At 32.5% G+C, this 20,352-nt stretch overlaps 1 protein-coding gene across 4 annotated transcripts in view; it reads right to left on the minus strand.

Moving 5' to 3' along the window:
• Positions 1-15,490, minus strand: part of LOC126822008 (nephrocystin-1) — a 28,033-nt gene extending 12,543 nt beyond the window's left edge. For 2 of the 4 annotated variants that reach the window (XM_050550724.2, XM_050550722.2), the window contains exons 1-21: positions 15,356-15,490; positions 13,857-13,945; positions 13,627-13,687; positions 13,315-13,389; positions 12,932-12,993; positions 12,389-12,504; positions 11,687-11,731; positions 9,538-10,036; positions 9,047-9,392; positions 8,787-8,881; positions 6,755-6,824; positions 6,466-6,502; positions 5,834-5,939; positions 5,628-5,670; positions 5,052-5,136; positions 3,364-3,458; positions 2,500-2,575; positions 2,230-2,282; positions 1,692-1,766; positions 1,176-1,248; positions 1,024-1,061 (exon numbers count right to left, since the gene is read on the minus strand). In XM_050550724.2, coding sequence (XP_050406681.1) covers positions 1,024-1,061; positions 1,176-1,248; positions 1,692-1,766; positions 2,230-2,282; positions 2,500-2,575; positions 3,364-3,458; positions 5,052-5,136; positions 5,628-5,670; positions 5,834-5,939; positions 6,466-6,502; positions 6,755-6,824; positions 8,787-8,881; positions 9,047-9,392; positions 9,538-10,036; positions 11,687-11,731; positions 12,389-12,504; positions 12,932-12,993; positions 13,315-13,389; positions 13,627-13,687; positions 13,857-13,945; positions 15,356-15,412 — 2,196 coding nt within the window. In that variant the 5' untranslated portion in view covers positions 15,413-15,490. The remainder of the gene's footprint in view (positions 1-1,023; positions 1,062-1,175; positions 1,249-1,691; positions 1,767-2,229; positions 2,283-2,499; positions 2,576-3,363; positions 3,459-5,051; positions 5,137-5,627; positions 5,671-5,833; positions 5,940-6,465; positions 6,503-6,754; positions 6,825-8,786; positions 8,882-9,046; positions 9,393-9,537; positions 10,037-11,686; positions 11,732-12,388; positions 12,505-12,931; positions 12,994-13,314; positions 13,390-13,626; positions 13,688-13,856; positions 13,946-15,355) is intronic. The other 2 variants (XM_050550723.2, XM_050550725.2) reach the window with 2 other exon arrangements.
• Positions 15,491-20,352: the final 4,862 nt, after the last annotated feature.

A 20,352-nucleotide genomic window follows, 5' to 3' on the forward strand; every position in this document is an offset into this window, starting at 1 on the left:
TATTCAATTACCCAGATCAGATGTTGCACTCATACAACTAGTATTCAACAGTTTGATGCCATTCTTTTAGTAGATGTTAAAGATAAGTAAAATCTGTTTTTTGTCTTAGAACAATGCTAATATCAGTTTAAGAAGATGCATATTATTGACAGTGTGAATAAAAGTTTTATTTCTATAAAATTGACTGATTTTCATGAAATTTAAAATGCTGAACAGAGATATGAGACTCTTATATACTGTAAAGCAAGTAATTAATGGAGCAAGTGATTAAAGTTTTAAATGTGAGCGGATGCCAGTTGTAATATTTCCAATACACATTTTTTCTCTAACACCAACACAAAATATAGAATAGAGTAGTTATCCTGTAAATCAGTGGTATTGTCAAACATAACACCCCTCAAAGAAATACAATATGTACAATACAATCAATGGTGATTTAGATGAGAAGCTAATGAAAGTCATTCATAACATGACAATGATGTCATTATCTTGTAACTTTAAGTGGTACCGGACTATCTGAGAACCAGAATATATTATTTTTATATGGCCTTAGTTATATGCTAAAATTATAAGTAAATATGAAGCCATTAATTTTGATTCCATGTTGAACTAGTTTCATGAAACATTAATTCTATGTCATACAGTATACTTTGAAGGTTGAAAGTCAGGCTGTCACTTTCAATACAAACACATGCTTACCTCTTGAACCTATGTTGTGAAAACAGTAAACATAAAATATTAATAGCTAAATGCATTTTAGAAGGAAGTGAAAATGAATTGATACAAACATCCAATTGTGATAGTGAAAAGCTAACATTTGCCAAATCACAGTTGATAAACTCCTTCGAAATGTCTGTCCTCTGTAACACTCACAAGGTTCATAACTAATAGTGTATCACTACTCACAGGAGTTAACTTGGACCATTGACTTTTTCTGGTTTTAGAGAGCAATACTACCTACACTTAAGACTATTTGAATAATACAAAGTAGATATATTGGAATTACAATTGAAATTATCTTACCTGTTTTACACATGATATACATAACTCAAATAATACACCTGAAACAAATAAACAATAAAACTTGAAAATCTGTGTACTCAGTGAACATCAGCATGTGTCATACAATGTTTTCTTTGTTTTACAAACATGTAGAATGTAAATAATAAACTTACCAACATTTTTCTCTGTACTGTTAGTTCTTATAAAAAATTCATTGTGTAACTGTACATCCATAACATCTGTTATCTGTAAATAACCATAATCTATACTAATATTTGTGACTGTCGTATGTTTGTCTGTTCAGACTTGGCGGCAACACTAGGGCTGTTCCGATACTGAAATTTGGTGTATAGAGGTAGCTCGGACCGGAAAGTAACATAGGCCTAGTGGCGATGGACTACCACTTCCGGGGGGGTTGGATGGCCGAATGGTTAGCACATATCATAAGGTCTGTCATTGAGTCAACTGGCATGGTTTCGATTCCTCGGTTGTACGTTTTCTCCAGGTCCTCCGGTTTCCTCCCACTGCTAAAGACCCCAACGCATAAGTGTATTATTGAAATAAATTGAACCATATGCTCTCCCTCCCTTCCCTTCTCTTCTCTTCTCTCTCTATCTCTCTCTCTCTCCCCCTCCCTCCCTCTCAGACAAACTTATGACTACTGGTACCTAATATTTTGTTTAACTTACTCTATTATTAAAAGACCAATTCCTTTCTGTTTTATCTTCTGCTGCTACTCTTACTGTATGAATATTACTTAAAACCTAAATAAAATTCATAAATAGTTGTAATTGAATAAAAGACACAGAAATGAAAGCTAATGTCTAGATTATTTACTACATACCTAAAGTAGCAATCAGTCTATGCAAGAAAGAATAATTAACTGTCATCATCAATATGCCTAATGTTGAATATGCATATTTAAGTAATTTAAGCTCCAGCTCCAGTACTTGCAATATCCTCAAATAATACCCATTGCTTTTCTCTAGATAATATCACTTATAGTAAGGAAATGTTATTGTGGCTGCCAACTAATCTAAGAATTACAGTTTTCAAACATTGTATTTGATAAATGTGGAGGTTTGTAAGACTTAACAAGGTTGTAGAATGTAGAAGGTTGGTTTTTTTGTAAATTAAGAATAATATCACTATTTTAAACTCTTAAATATTTATTACCGGTAGATGCTTATTTAAATATGGCTATCATATAGAAAATAGTCTACTTACATTCATTCCATCAAATAAACACATTCTGACATATCTTCTTTGTACAATGATACCTGTGTAATATAAATGTAGCAAGTGAAAATATGAAGAAAGTCATTAGTATTATAAGATTTACTGGATTGAAGAAAGTCCTTATTTTATGGATTCAATGACATTTTTAGGCTGTTAGGTTGGCAAATAGAAAATACAATTTTATCGTCTTGTCACCATGATCCAGATTATTTTATGAAGGCAGTTAAATAATCAATAATATGATTTATATGTAATTACCTGCTGCAGGAGGTGGTATCTGTTGACAACCAGATATAGTTATAACTTTTTCTAATCTAACATGTGTAGCCCTCATCTACAATATATATTGAAAGTTACGTATCATAAAAACCTAAAATAGTGTTAGACACCATTACATTAAAGCGGCATTAGATAAGATTAGATAAAGAGCTGACAGTTGTCGCTATAATACTTAAAAAATAGAAAATGAAAAGAAAATGTGCAGAAAATTTCAGTCAAATTATTCCACTCGAGTCTAGATATCGGCAATACAATTATAGGCTAGCCTTGATTCTCATTACTACCGTTGTTAAGATAATAAACAAAGTCTTGATTATCCATTTTCACGGTAACCACACACATCGACCAAAAATGTATTTAAGTCTACTTATTTCGCAGCCATCTGATTGCATCGAGAGTTGATTATGGTCTTGGTAAGCTAATTAATGTCTAATTAATAATTTATATAACATTTCAGGCTTAAAGAAAGACCTGAAATGGGCAGATTTAGTTCTTTCATAATGCCTGTTTAAAATACCACAGATTTATATTCTTCTTTTCACAGATTAAAAATGTAAATGAAAGGAAATGAATGAATTTTAATATTTTGTCAACATGTAAATCTCTCTCTCTCTCCCCCTCTCAGACAAACTTATGACTACCGGTACCTAATATTTTGTTTAACTTACTCTATTATTAAAAGGAAATGAATAGATTTTAATATTTTGTCAACACTTTGGTTGTTCATTTTAAAACTAACAATATAACTATTTGCATCACAAATTAGGAACCACAGTGAAAGGAAACACTATCTGGTTAGTATTGGAAATCTGTTTTAAATCACTACCATTAAATGTGACTTACCTGACCCGTTGCAGGATTGAAGAATAGATCTCTGTAGCTAAGATTGGATGTGCTGAGTTTAGGAGCCAGAAAATTCTTCATCCTAAACTTATCACCTGTTAAAATTAAAAAAAAAATTACCTATATTTCAGATGTGTACATAAATCGAAATTTACCAATCAAAAACAACAAAATAATAATAATAAATCAGCACATATACATGTCTAAGAAGAATTCATCAGCTGTATTCCCAATTGCAGATCTGGCATCAGTAGTACAGCAGGGCCTTCACTTCAAAATTTTGCCAGCTCGTCAATTTTTGAAGTATTTTGTTTACCTCGGATTAGAGCTGGGCAATATTATGGCATTTCGATATAAAACCGTTACAGAAATATTGTGTTTTCAGAAAAATATCGAAAAAACGAACATACCCTGATATATCGCTGTTTTGATTTTTCAGGGTGATATTTAACATAAATATTGAAAAAATGTTTTCCTTTTTATGTTATTTACGATATTTTATTGCTTAATGATGAATAAATACAATTTATAAACTACTGAACGAAGTTTGTAAATGCCAATAAGCAGCTTTGTTTATGTCACGTGACTTCTCGCTCACTTTTCCACCTGACCAATACTGTTAGAATTATCTCTGAGTCTGTTCAATTTCTATGCATCTTGTCGAATTGCTTACACTGATACTTTGATTTTCCAAAGGAATCATTGATTTTCCAATTGAAATAAATCTTAATAAAGTAGAAATATAAATAATGCCAACTATACATTGAGAGTTCCGGTAGACTGATTATCATTCAGCGTCGGACATGTCATGCTAACAGTGTGTGATCCGAAAAATTGGTATTTGACTAAATCAATGGACACTTTTTGACATAGTACTTACGTTTTATAGTTTAATTTAGTGTCCTTATATTGTATAATGCATATTCAAGAAGATATATGCTTGAATGAGAAAAAATGAGTTTGCTAGGGTAAATGAAACAGCATCCAATCATACACGTAGCTGTAAAAAATATGCATGGCCAAAAGAACACAATCTTTTTTTTGTTTATTGTGCCTCCTTGATATGTAAATATTCTAATTAATATTTTGAAAATTAAAATTGTAATAAACAACAACATTTTTAGCAAGTCTTTGTGGCGATATAGATCTATGTTTCAACCAGCTCATTAAATTTTGTAAGTTCGGTACTTTATTTATTGAAAGAAAAATTAATAATATTGACTAGAAAGTATCAAGTGAATACTCCCGGGTATTTCTAACTTTTATGCATGTTTATTTACATTTAAAAGGTGACAAACTGAAAGTATTGACATTTTATAAAATATTGTGATATAGTGATTATATCGAAGTATTTTTTAAAAATATTGTGATATCTGTTTCCAAGGATATCGCCCAGCTCTACCTTGGATTAGCAATATATTTCTTCCAAAGAATATGACAATTTTTAGCATTATTCCCATTTTTAAATATATTGTTAATTTTTGGTATAGTATGTAAATTCACGGGAATATTAGCAAATATGACTGAAATGAGAGCCCTGATGATAACTAATTTAAATCAAACTTTAGGAATACTATACTACATATATAAAAATCATAGAAATTAATATCCACGAAAGACTAATTTACTAGTATATTTATCAAATTGTCACTTCTTTATAGAAATGGATGATAAAAACTGATATTTACTGTCATTAAAATATTTAGATAATGTTGGCAGCCTAAATCCTGATGGTCCAGCACCCATAGCATGTAATACATCAGACACCAATGTCTGAAAACATAAACAAGATATTGAACAAAACGTTGACTCAACGAAACGAAAGGGGTTTAACGTCATACTATTCTGATCTGAATGGGCTAATGAAGACACCAGTGCTACGACCTACTCTTGTATCAAATTCCAACTGCCAAGGGATCTTTTACGGGCAGGCTATTTTGTACACAGGACCTCACTTTTCCATCCCATCCAAAAGACTATACATTATCCCTTGTCAGCCCCTCCGTCCTGCACCACTGACAAGGTGGAACTAGGCCTAATAATCCCAACGCAGGGATCAAACACTGTGGCACCCTGTTGACTCAAAACTCATTCAGTTAAATAATACTGCAGTAGGGCAAAAATTAATGAATGAACAATTACTAATTTACTAATTACTAATATTCCATTTTTGTATACTTTCAATTAATTGAATAAACATTTACAAATTTGTACAACATATAAAAATCTGCAGAAAATTTTATTATTGTTTTTTTTTTTTTTACCTCATTTACAGTCTTCCTCAAACTTCCCCATAATTCTTTTCCACTGAAAATAATTCATCAAAATATAATGATAAATCTACCTTGTGTTACAGTGTTCTATTTCCCCCTGTATTAGCAAAGACTAGCTAGAATTTACCTCTGAGTAAAGAACATTTAAACAACGATTTATAGATCTAAATAGTGTTCCTAAATACAATGTACAATACCTTCGCTTTGATGTGGGTGTTTTACCGTCTTTATTATCCTCTCCTTCTTGCAATGCACCTTCTTCATCGTCATCTTCCTCATGTACCATTTCCTTCTCTTTATCTTCTGTAAATAATATTCATAAGATACATGACTTGGTTCATTACTTTGAAAAACAATATTTACAAGAAGAGGGAAAACAACAGGAAATTGACCCGGCATGTGTTTGATATTTAGTCCAGGCAAACTACACTAACTGGGTGCACAATCTTGTGCAAGGAAGATTGAAGGAATAATAGATAACAGATCTGCAAATTCAAAATGACTCATCTTAATTTCTTTATGAACCATATAACCATATCATGAATTTGCAAATGGACCTCAATTTTGCACACAACTGAATATTTAAAATATCTAATCTAATGGTAGGATCTAGTCACATGAAATTGAAAATCAGTTATTTGCCATATCAAATTCTATGTACAAGCCTGGACAGGAGACACTTGTCACAGACTTTGTCAGACACAAATTTTGATTTACGTTATGAGATGATTTGTGCCTGACAAGGTCTGTAACAGGTGCCTGATATCCACCCTTGAATATATATGTTGTGTGATAATTTGTACTTGACAATCTATTTATATATACTTACCATCATCTTGTTGTACATCTTTATATGGATTAAACATCTGAAATATTTTTAAAATCAAATCAAATCTGTTAGAACTGCTGAAGTCCCGTTTTGTATTGCAATTAAGGGAATAAAACATATGACTACTTCATTCTTAAATATTTTGTTGGAATAACAATCTATCTAAAATCAAACGAGGTCTTTTGAGCTGAACGAAGGCACAGCAAGCCAAGTGTTCAGGAGGGAACTTTAAATAAATAACATTTCTTTATATTTGTCATATAAACAAAATCAAAGAAAGCAAGGTTACCTGAAGATAAGTTTTAGGAACTAATCCTTCGTCACCCTTTTCATTCTCTGCCTTCCACCACCCATCTTCTCTACAAAATATAAAACTTTACTTCACTATTAGAATTTAATATACCTTCAATGACTTTTTCAAACCAAGAAATAGGATGCTTGCCAGACTGTACTAAGAAAGAAACCTATCACTTATTGTCCGGTCTTCATTAGCCCAGTTGGTGCAGAAAAGTAGGGTGTTAAACCTTCCCCCCCCCCATTTCATTCATTCATATCACTTATTGGCAAGATTTTCAAATTGTAGATGGTCTCTTGGTTTTTGTTGCGTACAGTTTTCAGATATCATCAGCCCAGGGTTCAGCAGAGTGTTGGATTTCAAAGGTTTCTCTTAGCTGGCCAAGACAGAAAACTTTTTTTTCTTTTTTTTTTATACTAAACTTTGCTTTGAGATGACTAAGTTTTGCTAAGTTTGCTGTAATATAAGAAGGATAGTTATTTGCCCCTTCCATACATGAATTTTATAAAAAGAGACAAACAATGAACATTTTCACTGTTTGATTTCAAACATATGATAATAATGAGAACAAAACCATCGAAAGGTAAGTGTGCATTTGAAAAGTATCTAGCATTACAAAAGAACATAACATAGACAATAACTCTACTCATAACAATAATAATTTGATGATGTAATGATTTGTGACCTGTTCATGCATCATTTTGTGTATGCTGTGTTCCATAATTATTTGCATAAAATTGTCATGTACGAATAAAATTTTCATTATAAAATCATTGGAATCACAAAGTGGTTGATAAATAAAACATTATGACAGAAATCAGAATAAATCATAAATTTATAATACCATATTATTGATAATAACAAGCATCAGAGTGCATTTAACTGATGATGTATGTTGATGTGATGGAGCAAAATCTCCAAGAGATAATGAAACATATATTATAATGATCTTTATAATGGGTGTGAGAGATATCAAATTCATTGAAGCTTTATGTGAAAAGTAATTGTTCTGAATACTTTTGTAAAAATATCCTTGTTATAATGTGTGTCATACATTAGCAGAAGTGTAGGATAATGTTAGCAAAACTTACCGACCAATAACATTAACACTGACAAAACACAAATATAATACAGACGTACATTAACTGATATACTGTTCAAAAGACTTCTTATCAAAAGTGTATATGAAAAAAACATTTGTTTAATAAGTAAGACAGCCATTAACATTAAAAGTGTTATTTTTTTAATCTATTGAAATAATGTAATCATATATATGTCATGTCTTTGTGTTAAAGGGTGTATAGCTATATTCTTTGGAACCTTGAATTAATGAATGTATATAAAGTGATTTACACTTTTTAAAAATTATTTTGTGAATCAGCCATTAATTACTTGACTTGTCAGATATGTTTTTCATTTGTTCATTACAAAAGTCGCTTGAAACCAGAGAGTTAACGACATGTACTGATTTTAGATTTTCCATTTTGTCTTAAATTTTGGATATTAGGATCTGATATTTTCAAGGTAAGATAGCATCAATATTGACTGAAATGGACCAGTATTGAATTTTATTTTGTGTTTTTAATTTCGAATATTATGGATAATATTGAGCTAGATGTTTAGGTCCTAAAAGATATTCATGTAAGACCAGCCAATAATAATACTAGCACAACTTCTAAGACCACACCAATATCCAGTGTACACATTGGCTTGAATATAATAAAAGAATTCTTGAAAATTGGAATTCAATAGAGTAGGTGGAAATGTCGCTGTCCAGGTAAAATTTCCTTCATATCACACTGCATGGTATATAACTGTCTTCATTAGCCTGGTTAGTGCAGAATAGTAGGATGTTAAAATCATTTCATTTAAAAACACATAGGTTTCAAAATGTGTAAGTCAGCATATAAGTTTGTTAGTAATGTGGGTGTGTCGTTGTATCATTTGTTAAATGCCATACCAAACGTAACATTGCACAAATACATTATTACATCATATACATACAACATGACTAAATATCACCTACCTAGTTTCAACAATACGGATTATTTCTCCTTTTTTAACAGTAAGATCTCCATCTGCTTCTGCATCAAAATCTTCAATCACTTCGAATCTAGATGTCTGTAAATACAAACACATTAATTTTAACTTCTTAGGCACCGTGAATAAATCTAAACTGTCTTTATCAACCAAATAAAAAGATGTATCTAAAGTTTCTAAAAATTCAATTTTCAGAATAAAAACTTAAAATTTATACCAAAGTTCATTCATCACAGTGAAACTTACAGGTTGTGTTACTTCAAGGTCTGTATTGTCTTCTACATCTCCCTCCTCCTCTTCCTCTTCTTCTTCTTCCTCCTCCTCTTCCTCTTCTTCCTCCTCCTCTTCCTCTTCTTCTTCTTCTTCTTCTTCTTCCTCCTCCTCATCATCTTCCTCCTCCTCCTCATCATCATCTTCATCATCTTTTTTTGCTGTAGGTAGTGCTTGTTGTATTTGCTGATTAGTTATTTTTTGTTCAACCTTATTATCTACTTCATCTTCGTCATCTATCCCATCTTCTTCTTCTGATTCTTCATCTTCTTCACTCTCAACAGCTTTTATATCTTGAACAGTTTCTTCGGCTTTCAAGAGGCTATAAAAAGATACATACATACATACATTCACCACAGAAAGAAATTTTTTAAAAAATTCATATACTCCCCTTCTTTCATCCTAGACAGCTGTTGACAATCTAAAGCCCCATTATTTAAATATAAAAGATAGTAAACAAAACATACCTTTTTCTGGGTTTGGCTTGTACTGGTGTACTTGCTACTTTTTTCACAACAACTTCCTCCTCTTCTTCTTCACTTTCTTCTTCTTCACTTTCTTCTTCTTCATCATCTCCTTCTATATCTTCAGCAATCTCTTCATCTATTTCTTCTTCTATATCTTCATCTCCACTATCTTCATCCTCACTGATTTGTGCTTTTGCTTTATCTTTAATTTCTTCTATAGATATGTTATCTTTACCTTTCTTATCTTTATCTTTTTTATCTTTACCCTTATCTGTTTTGTCTTTATCCTTATCTGTTTTGTTTTTATCCTTATCTGTTTTGTCTTTATCTTTTTTTGACTTCTCTTCATCTTTCTTATCCTTATCTTTAGCTTTCATGTCCCTTTTATCTTCACTATTTGATTCCTTATCATTGTCTTTATCTTTTTTCTTCTTATCCTTCTTTTTCTTATCTTTTTTGTCCTTATTTTTGTCTTCTTTAGCAACCTTTTCATGTTCATCTGTGAAAAGAAAAGAAATATATTTCTTGTGTTTAACATCAAAGATCAAAGATTGGTCTCTTGACAATTAACCACTGTGTTTATGAATAATAATCAACAGTGTGCATAATGGCCAAATACATAAACCATCTTGATTCTGAGATTAAGTATGGGATCTACAAACTTACAGAGGCTTTCTTTAAAACCTAAAAGCCTTGCAGTGTAGCAAAAGTGTCCTTTTAAAGTGCTTTTGTTCATATTTTATGCACTCAGGTTCTACTGCAGTATTAATATATAAAACTTTATGTTAATAGACAGATATAAAATACTAGAGACAGAGAATTTTAATACTATTTTGAAAATAGGTGGTTATTCAATAGTTTTAATTATTTCTAATATAACCTCTATAAAATTTATTTAGTCCAAATTAAACAACAAAACAATTAGCCATAACATACAGATTTCAACAAAGAAATTTTGAATAGTAGTCTGCTATGAACTATGTTTAATATGCTATCATAAAATTCAGAATTTTGATAGGGTATGATGTTCACAAGATATGCATGCCAGATATAGGTGACAACAATATGTTGTTATCAAGCATCTAGCAATAAAATTGCATTATCACTTTGCATAACCTAAGCTGAAAATGTTCAAAATGATATATTTTCGACAAAATGCACAATTGGGATTAGCAAATTTAACTTTACTGATATTTTCCATGTAAAAAAGTGCATAAAATATTTTTGTTGTAAAAAATTGGGTTTAAAATAATTCATTAAAATATTAATTCTGTATAATACATATACAGAAACTTGCCTTCCCATCTAGAAAAGCTTTTTAAAAAAATGAGGGAATCAACAACATGTATTGTAATAAATATTATGTACGTTCAGAATGAGCATAGTAGTTTTCTATAGCAAGTTCTTAGTCAAGTTATGTTTGATTTTTACTTTGTTTTTTTTTGTTTTATATAAAGACTACTAGGAAAAAAGGTATATTTGTATATATTTCTATCAAAATATTACTACAAAAACAGAATAAATGGTTAATTTCAGTAGGCTTTCATTGCAAGACACAGTTTCATGAATAATAATCTTAGTATTAGATTTATCTAAAAGAACATTTCAACCACAATTATATATTATTTATCAAGTAAATGAATAAATCTAATAAATAATACCCATAAAATTGTGTCTTGTAATAGGGCTTTAATCTACTAGTAAGGGTGCCCATTGATAAAACAGACCTCCAAATATATTGATAATCATCCCACCATATTCATATGTGTAACACATCTTACCTTAGTTTCCCCCATTTATCATCACTAAATAAATGGTCATGTTGTATTTAACAAGTTCTATCTATTTCAAAATGGACTTAAATCCGTTGCTTTTTCTTGATTTTAAATTATGTATAGAGAATATCCTCTAGGTGAATACTAGCTATCACTGACTTATGCATGTGTACCAAAGCAGTTACCCAATAACTTTAGAAATTGTCATATGAGGCTTAAGTAAGTTCGACTTTATTAAAGAACATTTCTTGATCTGTTGGGCACCCTACATACTAGTTAAATGACACTCACAGAATATATATTTAGCATAAATATCATGTCTAAATTCCTAACAATACGGTATTAAAAGATACTACATGACTAGTCAAATATACCCGAAGCTGATATATTTTCTTCTTCTTCTTGAATTGCATCTAAACCTAAACCATATCAAAAGTAATTCATAAGGCAAACAAATAATTCCACTAATCTGATTAAAATACAGATCTATATTTTGTTTTGTTTTTTTTAACATTTTCGATGGCCTCCACTACATGAAGAACTGCTCGGTTGTAGTGGGAGGTCGTGCCAGGGGCCATACAAGTGACTTTTGACCAGACATTTGATTAACCAATCAGCGTTGATGTTTCTAGTGGGATACCCACAGTTCAGTGTACCATACGCCAAGAACTCGCTGCAGTAGACAGTTTCATTGGCTAATCCATCACATCAACCAGAACAACTCTTCCAGATCCTAGTGTAGTAAAGACAAGTAAAACGAAACGAAATAGAATCTGTGTTTTAATCAGAAAGGTAATTCAAATACACTCAAACCCATAAAACATGTGCCATATATACAGAAATAATTATTTCTGTCAGTCACACTTTACAGGGTAAATGACAAAACTGTCCATGTGCTACACCCAAACAGGGTAATCCAAAAGACATAATATTTTGTGTGTAGAGTGACTGATATCTAAGCAGACAATATATATAAAATGAAAATACAGTTTGTAGACAACACAAGCTTTAGTCACCATATAAAAGTGGAACCAGTCTGACCCTAAGAAATGCATTACAATTAAATATTTACCAACCTGGTTGTTGATCGTCTTCCTCTCTTTCTTCTTTATTTTCTTCCACCTTTTCAACACCTCCTTGATCTTCATTAGAAGCCTCTCCATTAGAAATTTCACCATTTTTAATCAATTGTCTAAAAAGAATGACCAAAAGGATATAATATATTTTATATGAATAACAAACACTAACTGACATCTTTATTCCTATAAAACAAAATATTAAAATTTCTAGCTTTTAGTTCTATGATCATGTCAACTTCTAAACTACAGTGTGACTTTCATAGTTCTTCAGATTTGGCATACAGGGAATATCTGAGAAATAGGGTTCTGAAACCGTGAACTCCTTGCATTTCTACAGAGCAGTTGGTATTAGGTTTTCTGAAATAGGGAGGAGGAAAAAGAAAGATATGTCTTTGAATGTTTTGTTCAATTTTCCCATAGTATTGTTTAAGTCTTGGTTGTTCTTCTTCTACTGAAGAAACTCTGATGAATTAGATTCTAAATAGGAAGCTTCAATTAAAGTTACAAAATTTACATACTACACCAAATTAAACTACTTACTGAATAAATTCTTCTTCCTTTTCCTCTGGACAAAGTTTGGGCATAACCTGGGACAACTGATTCTAAAATTTGTAATCATAAATACATGTCAATGCTATTTTTTATTTTTTAAAAATTGTGAATGGAGTGGAATTATACAACTCATCAACACAGTATTTGAGATTGTGTTTCTTTTTTACAGTCACATGTACAATGTCAGAAAAAAGATGGTATAGACCTGGTACAAAAAATAAAGAAATGTAATCGCTCTTAAAAATTATCTTAGTAAACAGCAACTTTAGTTTAACTCACCCTGTAAATAGTTAGTGCAGCATAAATGACTTAATGACTGGACAAAGAAAGCCACAAAAAGACAAAATATAACTAAGTTAAAAATATCTTACCTGAAAAATCCCTAATCTATTCACTTCAAATCCCTTTTTGTTGTCATAATTTTTAACTTTCTTTGGTTCATCATTCTTAAAAATAAATCAATTAGAACTCAAACTGTGATTTGAACATAAGATGTATATAACTTCTCAACTATTTGAAAAGTTCACAGAGCCAAAACAATTTCTGTTTAATTTTATAATACAGAGACACACACAGGATACAGGTCTATGTTATACAATTACTGTTTATTACTGAGCGACATTTCATCTAAATGACACTGACACAATTTCTGATAGATAATAGATGAATTGAAAAATACAAACAGCATTTAAGGCTTCAGTTTTAGCTAGATGTTTGGTAACCTCTGCTTTCAGTCGGCGGCACCTACATAACGAAAAAAGAAAGATTAGGCTACATCTTAGACAAACATATGTTTCAAATAAAGTTGAAATGCCTATCAAGATCTAAACTTAGATATTATTAAAGTAAACATTTAGCAGTGTTGTTTTATAACAGCTAAAATAAAGAACACTACAGAAAATGAAGAACCTACTCTAGATACAATTGTTTCTGTTTTACATCTTTATCTTGAAGTTTGGTATTTTTTATTGTTTTGTTGCTTTCTTTAACTAATTTTTCAACCTGAAAAAACATCAAAATATTGAGTTATTAATAACCGATCGATGAACATTATATTTTTACAGATATTGATAGTACATGTGTTTATATATATATAATATGCACAAAAAGTCATATTTATGTGAGAGAATATCTATTCAGTCAAATCAATTTAACCCCAGATTATGTTGTAAACATTCAGCTTTAACTTTGTAGTGTCTCCCACAGGCTATCTCAAGGGCATGGTACAGGTCATTTGTACCAGGGGTAAGATAGTTGAGCTCTGTAACTTTAAGGAGACTTAGGTTCTGACAGAACTAGATGTGTACTGTAAGCTTACGATAAGGTGTTTTATCCTGACAAGCACACTCATGTAGTGAAATATGATATCACTACTGTGACTCATGGTCAACATTATACAGTAAACAAAAAAACTGTACTTATAATACTAAATTATAATCATATCAAAATCAAAGGATAAGTACTAGTAGGCCTACTGGATGTATTCTTTGATATACGACGACAAAGCCAACGGCATAACCAATATTGTGTAGTTATCTAAACCAATTCTATGTGGACGACTGAACCAACATATTTTGAAAGTTGTTGAGGACTTAAAGATACATTCCCGCGTACAAGCTGGGTGATTTAATGGTATACATGGACTAAAAACATATTCAAACTAATTAATTTGTCATAATTTTGCTTCAAATCCTTCTCAAACATTGTAATTGCAAAGGAATGCCCTGCTATAAAAATTTGATCAAACCAGGTCATGTTTACATCATGTGACTTACCTCTCTTGGAAGTCAGAGGAGAATTCATTGCATACATAAGACGATGTTGTCTTTAATCGCTTACTATTTATTACAAATATCGAATCCTAATTAATTTCTCGGATTATCCACTACCCGCGTCTTTTTCTGTCATTTTTATCTCAGAAAGTGTTGTACGTCTAACTCTTCATAAAGTTTATCGACTTGTACATCAAGTGCTCAATGTTCACGTGTGACCTTTGACATCACGCGTGCAGAAATTCCTAATCGTCGGGCTGTCGATTAGGGGAACCCTTACATTTTTGTCCTGTATATGCTCCATCAGTGTTTTTCGGGGAATCCAGTATTTTTCTAGTAAGATTGGATATCTCTACTTTCCATATACCGGTATACCAAAATTGCCACCCGATATATACTTTTCTGGGAACCCATCTTTAACCAAACATTTTGTTTGGATAAGTTTGCTTGTTGACAAAGTAACATACATTTGTGTCTGTAGCCTACTCGTTAAAACAAGTGGGAAACAAAACGCGTCGATATGACTGATGCCCGAGGACATGTCAAAACTTGTGCTGTTCTAGTTAAAAATGTTTCATGGACCATGGAAGCGTTTGGCTCATTGCTTTCGAGAAATAAAGCATAAACTAGAAACAATTACCGATTTCTTTATGGAATCTGCCTCTTTTTGTGCGTTATTAAGTGGACTCTTTGACATTTTTGGATCTCGTTTATGTTTCGTTGCTGAAATTTCTTTAAAATTCGGCCATTTTGTCAACAAATCATAAACTTCCTGTAGACATAATCAACCAGCCTTAAAATTAACTAAAAGGACTGCGGGGCTTATAATTATATACTCTTCAAAACAGTAGGGGATATTCAGGAACAATACAAAATTGCGCAAATGCACTGCTGTTTTTATTAGAGGTAACAAGTGCATGTTAATAACAGGCCAATTGCCTACACATGAACATAAACAGTTCATATGGGCGGCTTATCTGACGACCCCATTTCACTCGCAAAGAGATACACCGTCAAAAGTGAAAATGGACGTTTTTGATTTTTGTCTTAATAATGAGTAATTGCTCCACCAATCCTCAGACATTCAGCAATTCGTCGTGGCATGCTCCTAATCAACCGTCCAATCACGATTTGGGGCAATCTGACCCACTCCTCTTGCAGTGCCACGGCAAATTCTTGCAGTGTTGTCGGTGGACGTTGACGTCGACGGACACGTCTCCCGATCAAATTAAACGCAACACACTAAAGCAAAGATACGCTAAACAGTAAATCTTATGCAAGAACCGATAGGAAAGCAAACATGGATAGATAAACCAGCACGCGGCAGTTTTCATCAACCCTTCTTTGAAGTGTCAAATTTGACAATGAACCCCTCCCACGTGTATGGCGCTATTGCGTGTCTCATGTGCAGCTCAGTGGTTCTATTGGGGCGATAAGATCTTCATCTGTGAAAATACTCTCAAAGCATGTCAAGTGCCCATGAATATTTATCATATCACAACCTGCATAGGTATTTGAATTTCAATATCCCCTACTTTTTTTTGAAAAGTATAATTATTATTATTAAATGTATGTCTCTATAAATTCTACTCACTAACAATAGTATACATAGGTCTACCATATAGCAGGCCTGTTGAAAAAATCTGAATAATCACATAACACGAATCTTTTTTTTTCTGACTTTCAAATTTTTCCACCAAAATGGATCATGATTTATATATAAAGAATTGTTTAGTTTATTTTCCTGTCAGAATGTAGGATAAAGATAAAGAAACAATGTTATTTCGTAGATAATATAAAACATTTATATACAATATGATACAACTTACAAAACCCATCTTTGTTTTGCATTAGCCCAGTTTTGAGATGTTTTACTATACCAGGTTTTGGGGGGTTGGATGTCCGAAGGGTTTCCCCCCACTGCTTAAGACCCCTACGCGCAAGCGAATTAATAAAATAAAATTGAACCATGTGATAGTCCCGAAATGACCTAGTTTGTGTCGAGTGGACATTAAACCATAGTTCTCTCTACTCTATACCAGGTTTATATAGTGTTAATGTAATTGACAACAAATTTGATAATGTATTGGTTTTGAAATTATTTTCTGCTGGCTGTTTTCATCGGATTTTACTTACCAAACCATCTTTGCCAATTTAGTAGCAACATTATGTACATTTATTAAAAAAAAATAGAGTAAACAAAAACATTAATAGAAGAGCATTTTCTGGGTTTGAAACTTGACCAATTCAAAATTCGAAATCGTTCGATCAAATATTTCTGCTTTATATTCCAAATTTTCTCTCGGACTTACGAAAGCTTGTGAACGAGATACCTGTAGTAATATGGAGGAAAAGAATTTGTGCTTTGAAACATCTATGTAAAATAATATGAGGGCGGGTTAGAGAGAATGACTTTATTATGCTTGTAACTTTGTAACCTATGTAGCAGTGCTTAATATAAAATGTAGAAACGAAATGTGGTATTGTTGTTACTGTGTGTAACCATAAACTGAATGGCAGAATAAATAGGCTACACAATATTTAAAGTGGAGTCCTACAAGAAGAAAATAAGAAACAAATACGGCCAGAGACAATACTAGACGATCATAAGCTGTTCCAGAATATGTAGTAAGAAACGATGTATCGGTTATACGTCGGATGTGGCGACCGGGTTTAGCTCTCCACGTCTGACAGACGACCCATGGTACTACATACCCGACAAAGTCCCCTGTGGAATAGAATAATTAAACAAGCGGTTGCAATGCAAGATACGCCCACATTTTGCAAGAGATGGACAGGGAACAAGCCAAAAAAAAAAAGATTTGGTCCGATATCCACAAATATCGACTGCAGGAGCAAAGATCGTTTGGATATAAACATATATTTTAAGTTTCATCAAATTTAGCAGCAGCCATTTTGTCGGGCAGTTTAGGTCTGATTTCCACGAATTCGAACTCGGTCATCATTAGGATGTAAACGTTTTTTTTTTTTTTTTTGCTTTTTGTTTAAATCGGATACAAATTGGATTATAAACATATTTACAGTTTCATCAAAATCGGATAAAAATTGTGGCCTCTAGATTATTCGCAAGCTAAAAACGTGATTTTTCGTACATTGAAATGACGATCCGATGCATGCCAATTTCGAAAGGAACAGAGATCATTGGTAGATAAACCTATATTTCAGGTTTTGTCAAAATCGGATAAAAATTGTGACCTGTAGAGTGTCCACATACAAATTGAGGACGGACGTCCAGACGAAAAGGGGCGACGACAATACACGTCCACATGAAAATGTGGGCGTATATAAGTGGTATGGGTCATTTGAAATTTGCTGGGATCGTTGCATTATTTATATTATTTGTCCGAATCGTCCAACGTATGATTGTTTTTTGTGGTCTTCCCACGATATCGTTTTCACATTATTTCCTTAAAGGGACAATAACACTCTTGCTGGCTTGAAAGCTCCAGAAAATAAATAATATCTCTATTTAAGTACTAGATGTTTAAGTGTCCTACCTGTTGTGTAAATTATCCATTACATCCTATTTTACTTGTGCAGAGGGTTCGAAAATATTTTTAAATCGAAGTTTCATTTGAAAAGGTTTACGTTAGACGTTTCAAACCATTATGTTGAATTTTTCAAAATTTTTAAATAAGGTGTGTTAAGGTGAAATTTGTATCATCAATTAATTGAAATATTCTAAAATAGTACATTTGTTGACCAGAATAAAGATTGGGACATATTATTCAGTTACAACAAGAGTGGTATTGAGCCTTTAAAGAGATTGTGATGAGCATTTTTGCTTTTTTTTTGTCTGCGATATCACCTCGGTGGAAGCGGACGTAAAATACAACTAACTAACAACAACAACAACATTTCTGCTTCATAACTATTTCAGTATTGTAATAAAACCCGAAAACTGCTTTCACGACGTGTTCTCTATGTTGGTGATTTAAGAGCCATATAATGCTCATTTTAGTAGAGTTTATATAGCAATTTACAATATAAAAAGCTATTTATTCTCGTATTTTGATTTTACCTGACTTAACGGTAAAAATAATCTGCATTGGTGTTAAGAAATGCAACGAATTTTTACCATATTTGTTATTTTCCCAGAAAGATTCCGGAAATTGGAAATGACTGCGCTATGTATAGGATATTAACCTACCCGAGGTTGATATGGTAGAGAACGCGCGGGCGAAGCCCAAGCGTTCTCTATCATATCAATCCGAGGGAGAGTAGGTTTATATCCGACATATACAACGCCATTTCACCCTTAAATTTAATGGGCTTTTCCATTAAAAGGCAACAACGATTGGATAATTGCTCGATAGTTTCCGCCAAATAGCGAAAATTACCGAAGTAATCAAGTGCAATTACATGTACGTGCATGTTTTTGTTTATAAGTCGCCATTTTGGACTATTGAATTGAAAGCAAAAACAAAATGGATAGTAATACGAAGTCAGACGAATAATCAATCCTTTTTAGCCAACATATTGACGATGGGATAGATGTGAATGCAAACATCGACGAGGATCTATCCAAAGCCTGCGGAAAATTTGGACCAAAAGGCATTCTTTTCCAAGAATTCTGACAGTGAACTCTGTCAGATTGAAGGTTTTCGGTATGTTCAGAGAAGGATTTGACCGACTGTTTAAAGTGGACTGTACCCAAAAATACTTTACAAAGGAACTCTTGGGCGATAAATACTTTCAAATCGTGTAGTGTGTGGAGAAATAATCGCAATGTGGACGAAAAGAAAATTCTGAAAGATGTCTTAGACATGGATAACCGATCTAAATACATGTATGTCGATAAGTACGCCGTCTAATTCGGTCCTGAATGTTAGAAACTGTACCATAACAAATTTTAATTGTCAAAAGAATAAAAATTTATTTCTGTGGGTTTTTTTGGGTATTATTTCGATCATCTACGTCATCAGCGGTTGATATGAGCCGAATATATTGACCTGAGATGACGTCATTAGCGGTTGATATGAAATATCAACCTGTCATGGCGTCATCAGCGGTTGATATGAACGAATATATCAACCTATGATGATGTCATGACAGGTTCTTATGAGATATAACTGCTATGGACATCAAAGTAAAAACTACCGCCAGTTGTATATAATAATATAGTAAATAAGTATTATCCATTTCTCATACAGTTGTCTCGAAAATCAGATCAAAGGGGTGCGCAAGGTGGTCCCTTATACACGTTGGTGTGCACGTAAAAGAACCCTATAAAACATTTAGAAATCAATTGCTTTACGGTATAATTAGTGATGGGTTTATGCACTATGTAAAATATAGCCGAGAGAGAGAGGTGGTTTAACGTCCACTCGACACAAACTAGGTCATTTCGGGGCTAACATATGTTTCAATTTTATTTCAATAATTCGCTTGCGCGTAGGGGTCTTTAGCAGTGGGAGGAAACCGGAGAACAAGGAGGTTGGACTGTCGACACGTATACCACTGGGGAATCGACACCCCGCCAATTGTCTCAATGGAGTGCTAACCATTCGGTCATCCACCCCTCCCACCCATAGCCAAGATATGCTTGCCTTTTCTTTTAATGCCTCACATAACAAATATTTGTTGTACTTGGAATGGTGAAGGCTTTTGGCTATT

The sequence above is a fragment of the Patella vulgata genome, chromosome 5 (assembly GCF_932274485.2).
Source record: "Patella vulgata chromosome 5, xgPatVulg1.2, whole genome shotgun sequence".
NCBI classification, from domain to species: domain Eukaryota; kingdom Metazoa; phylum Mollusca; class Gastropoda; family Patellidae; genus Patella; species Patella vulgata.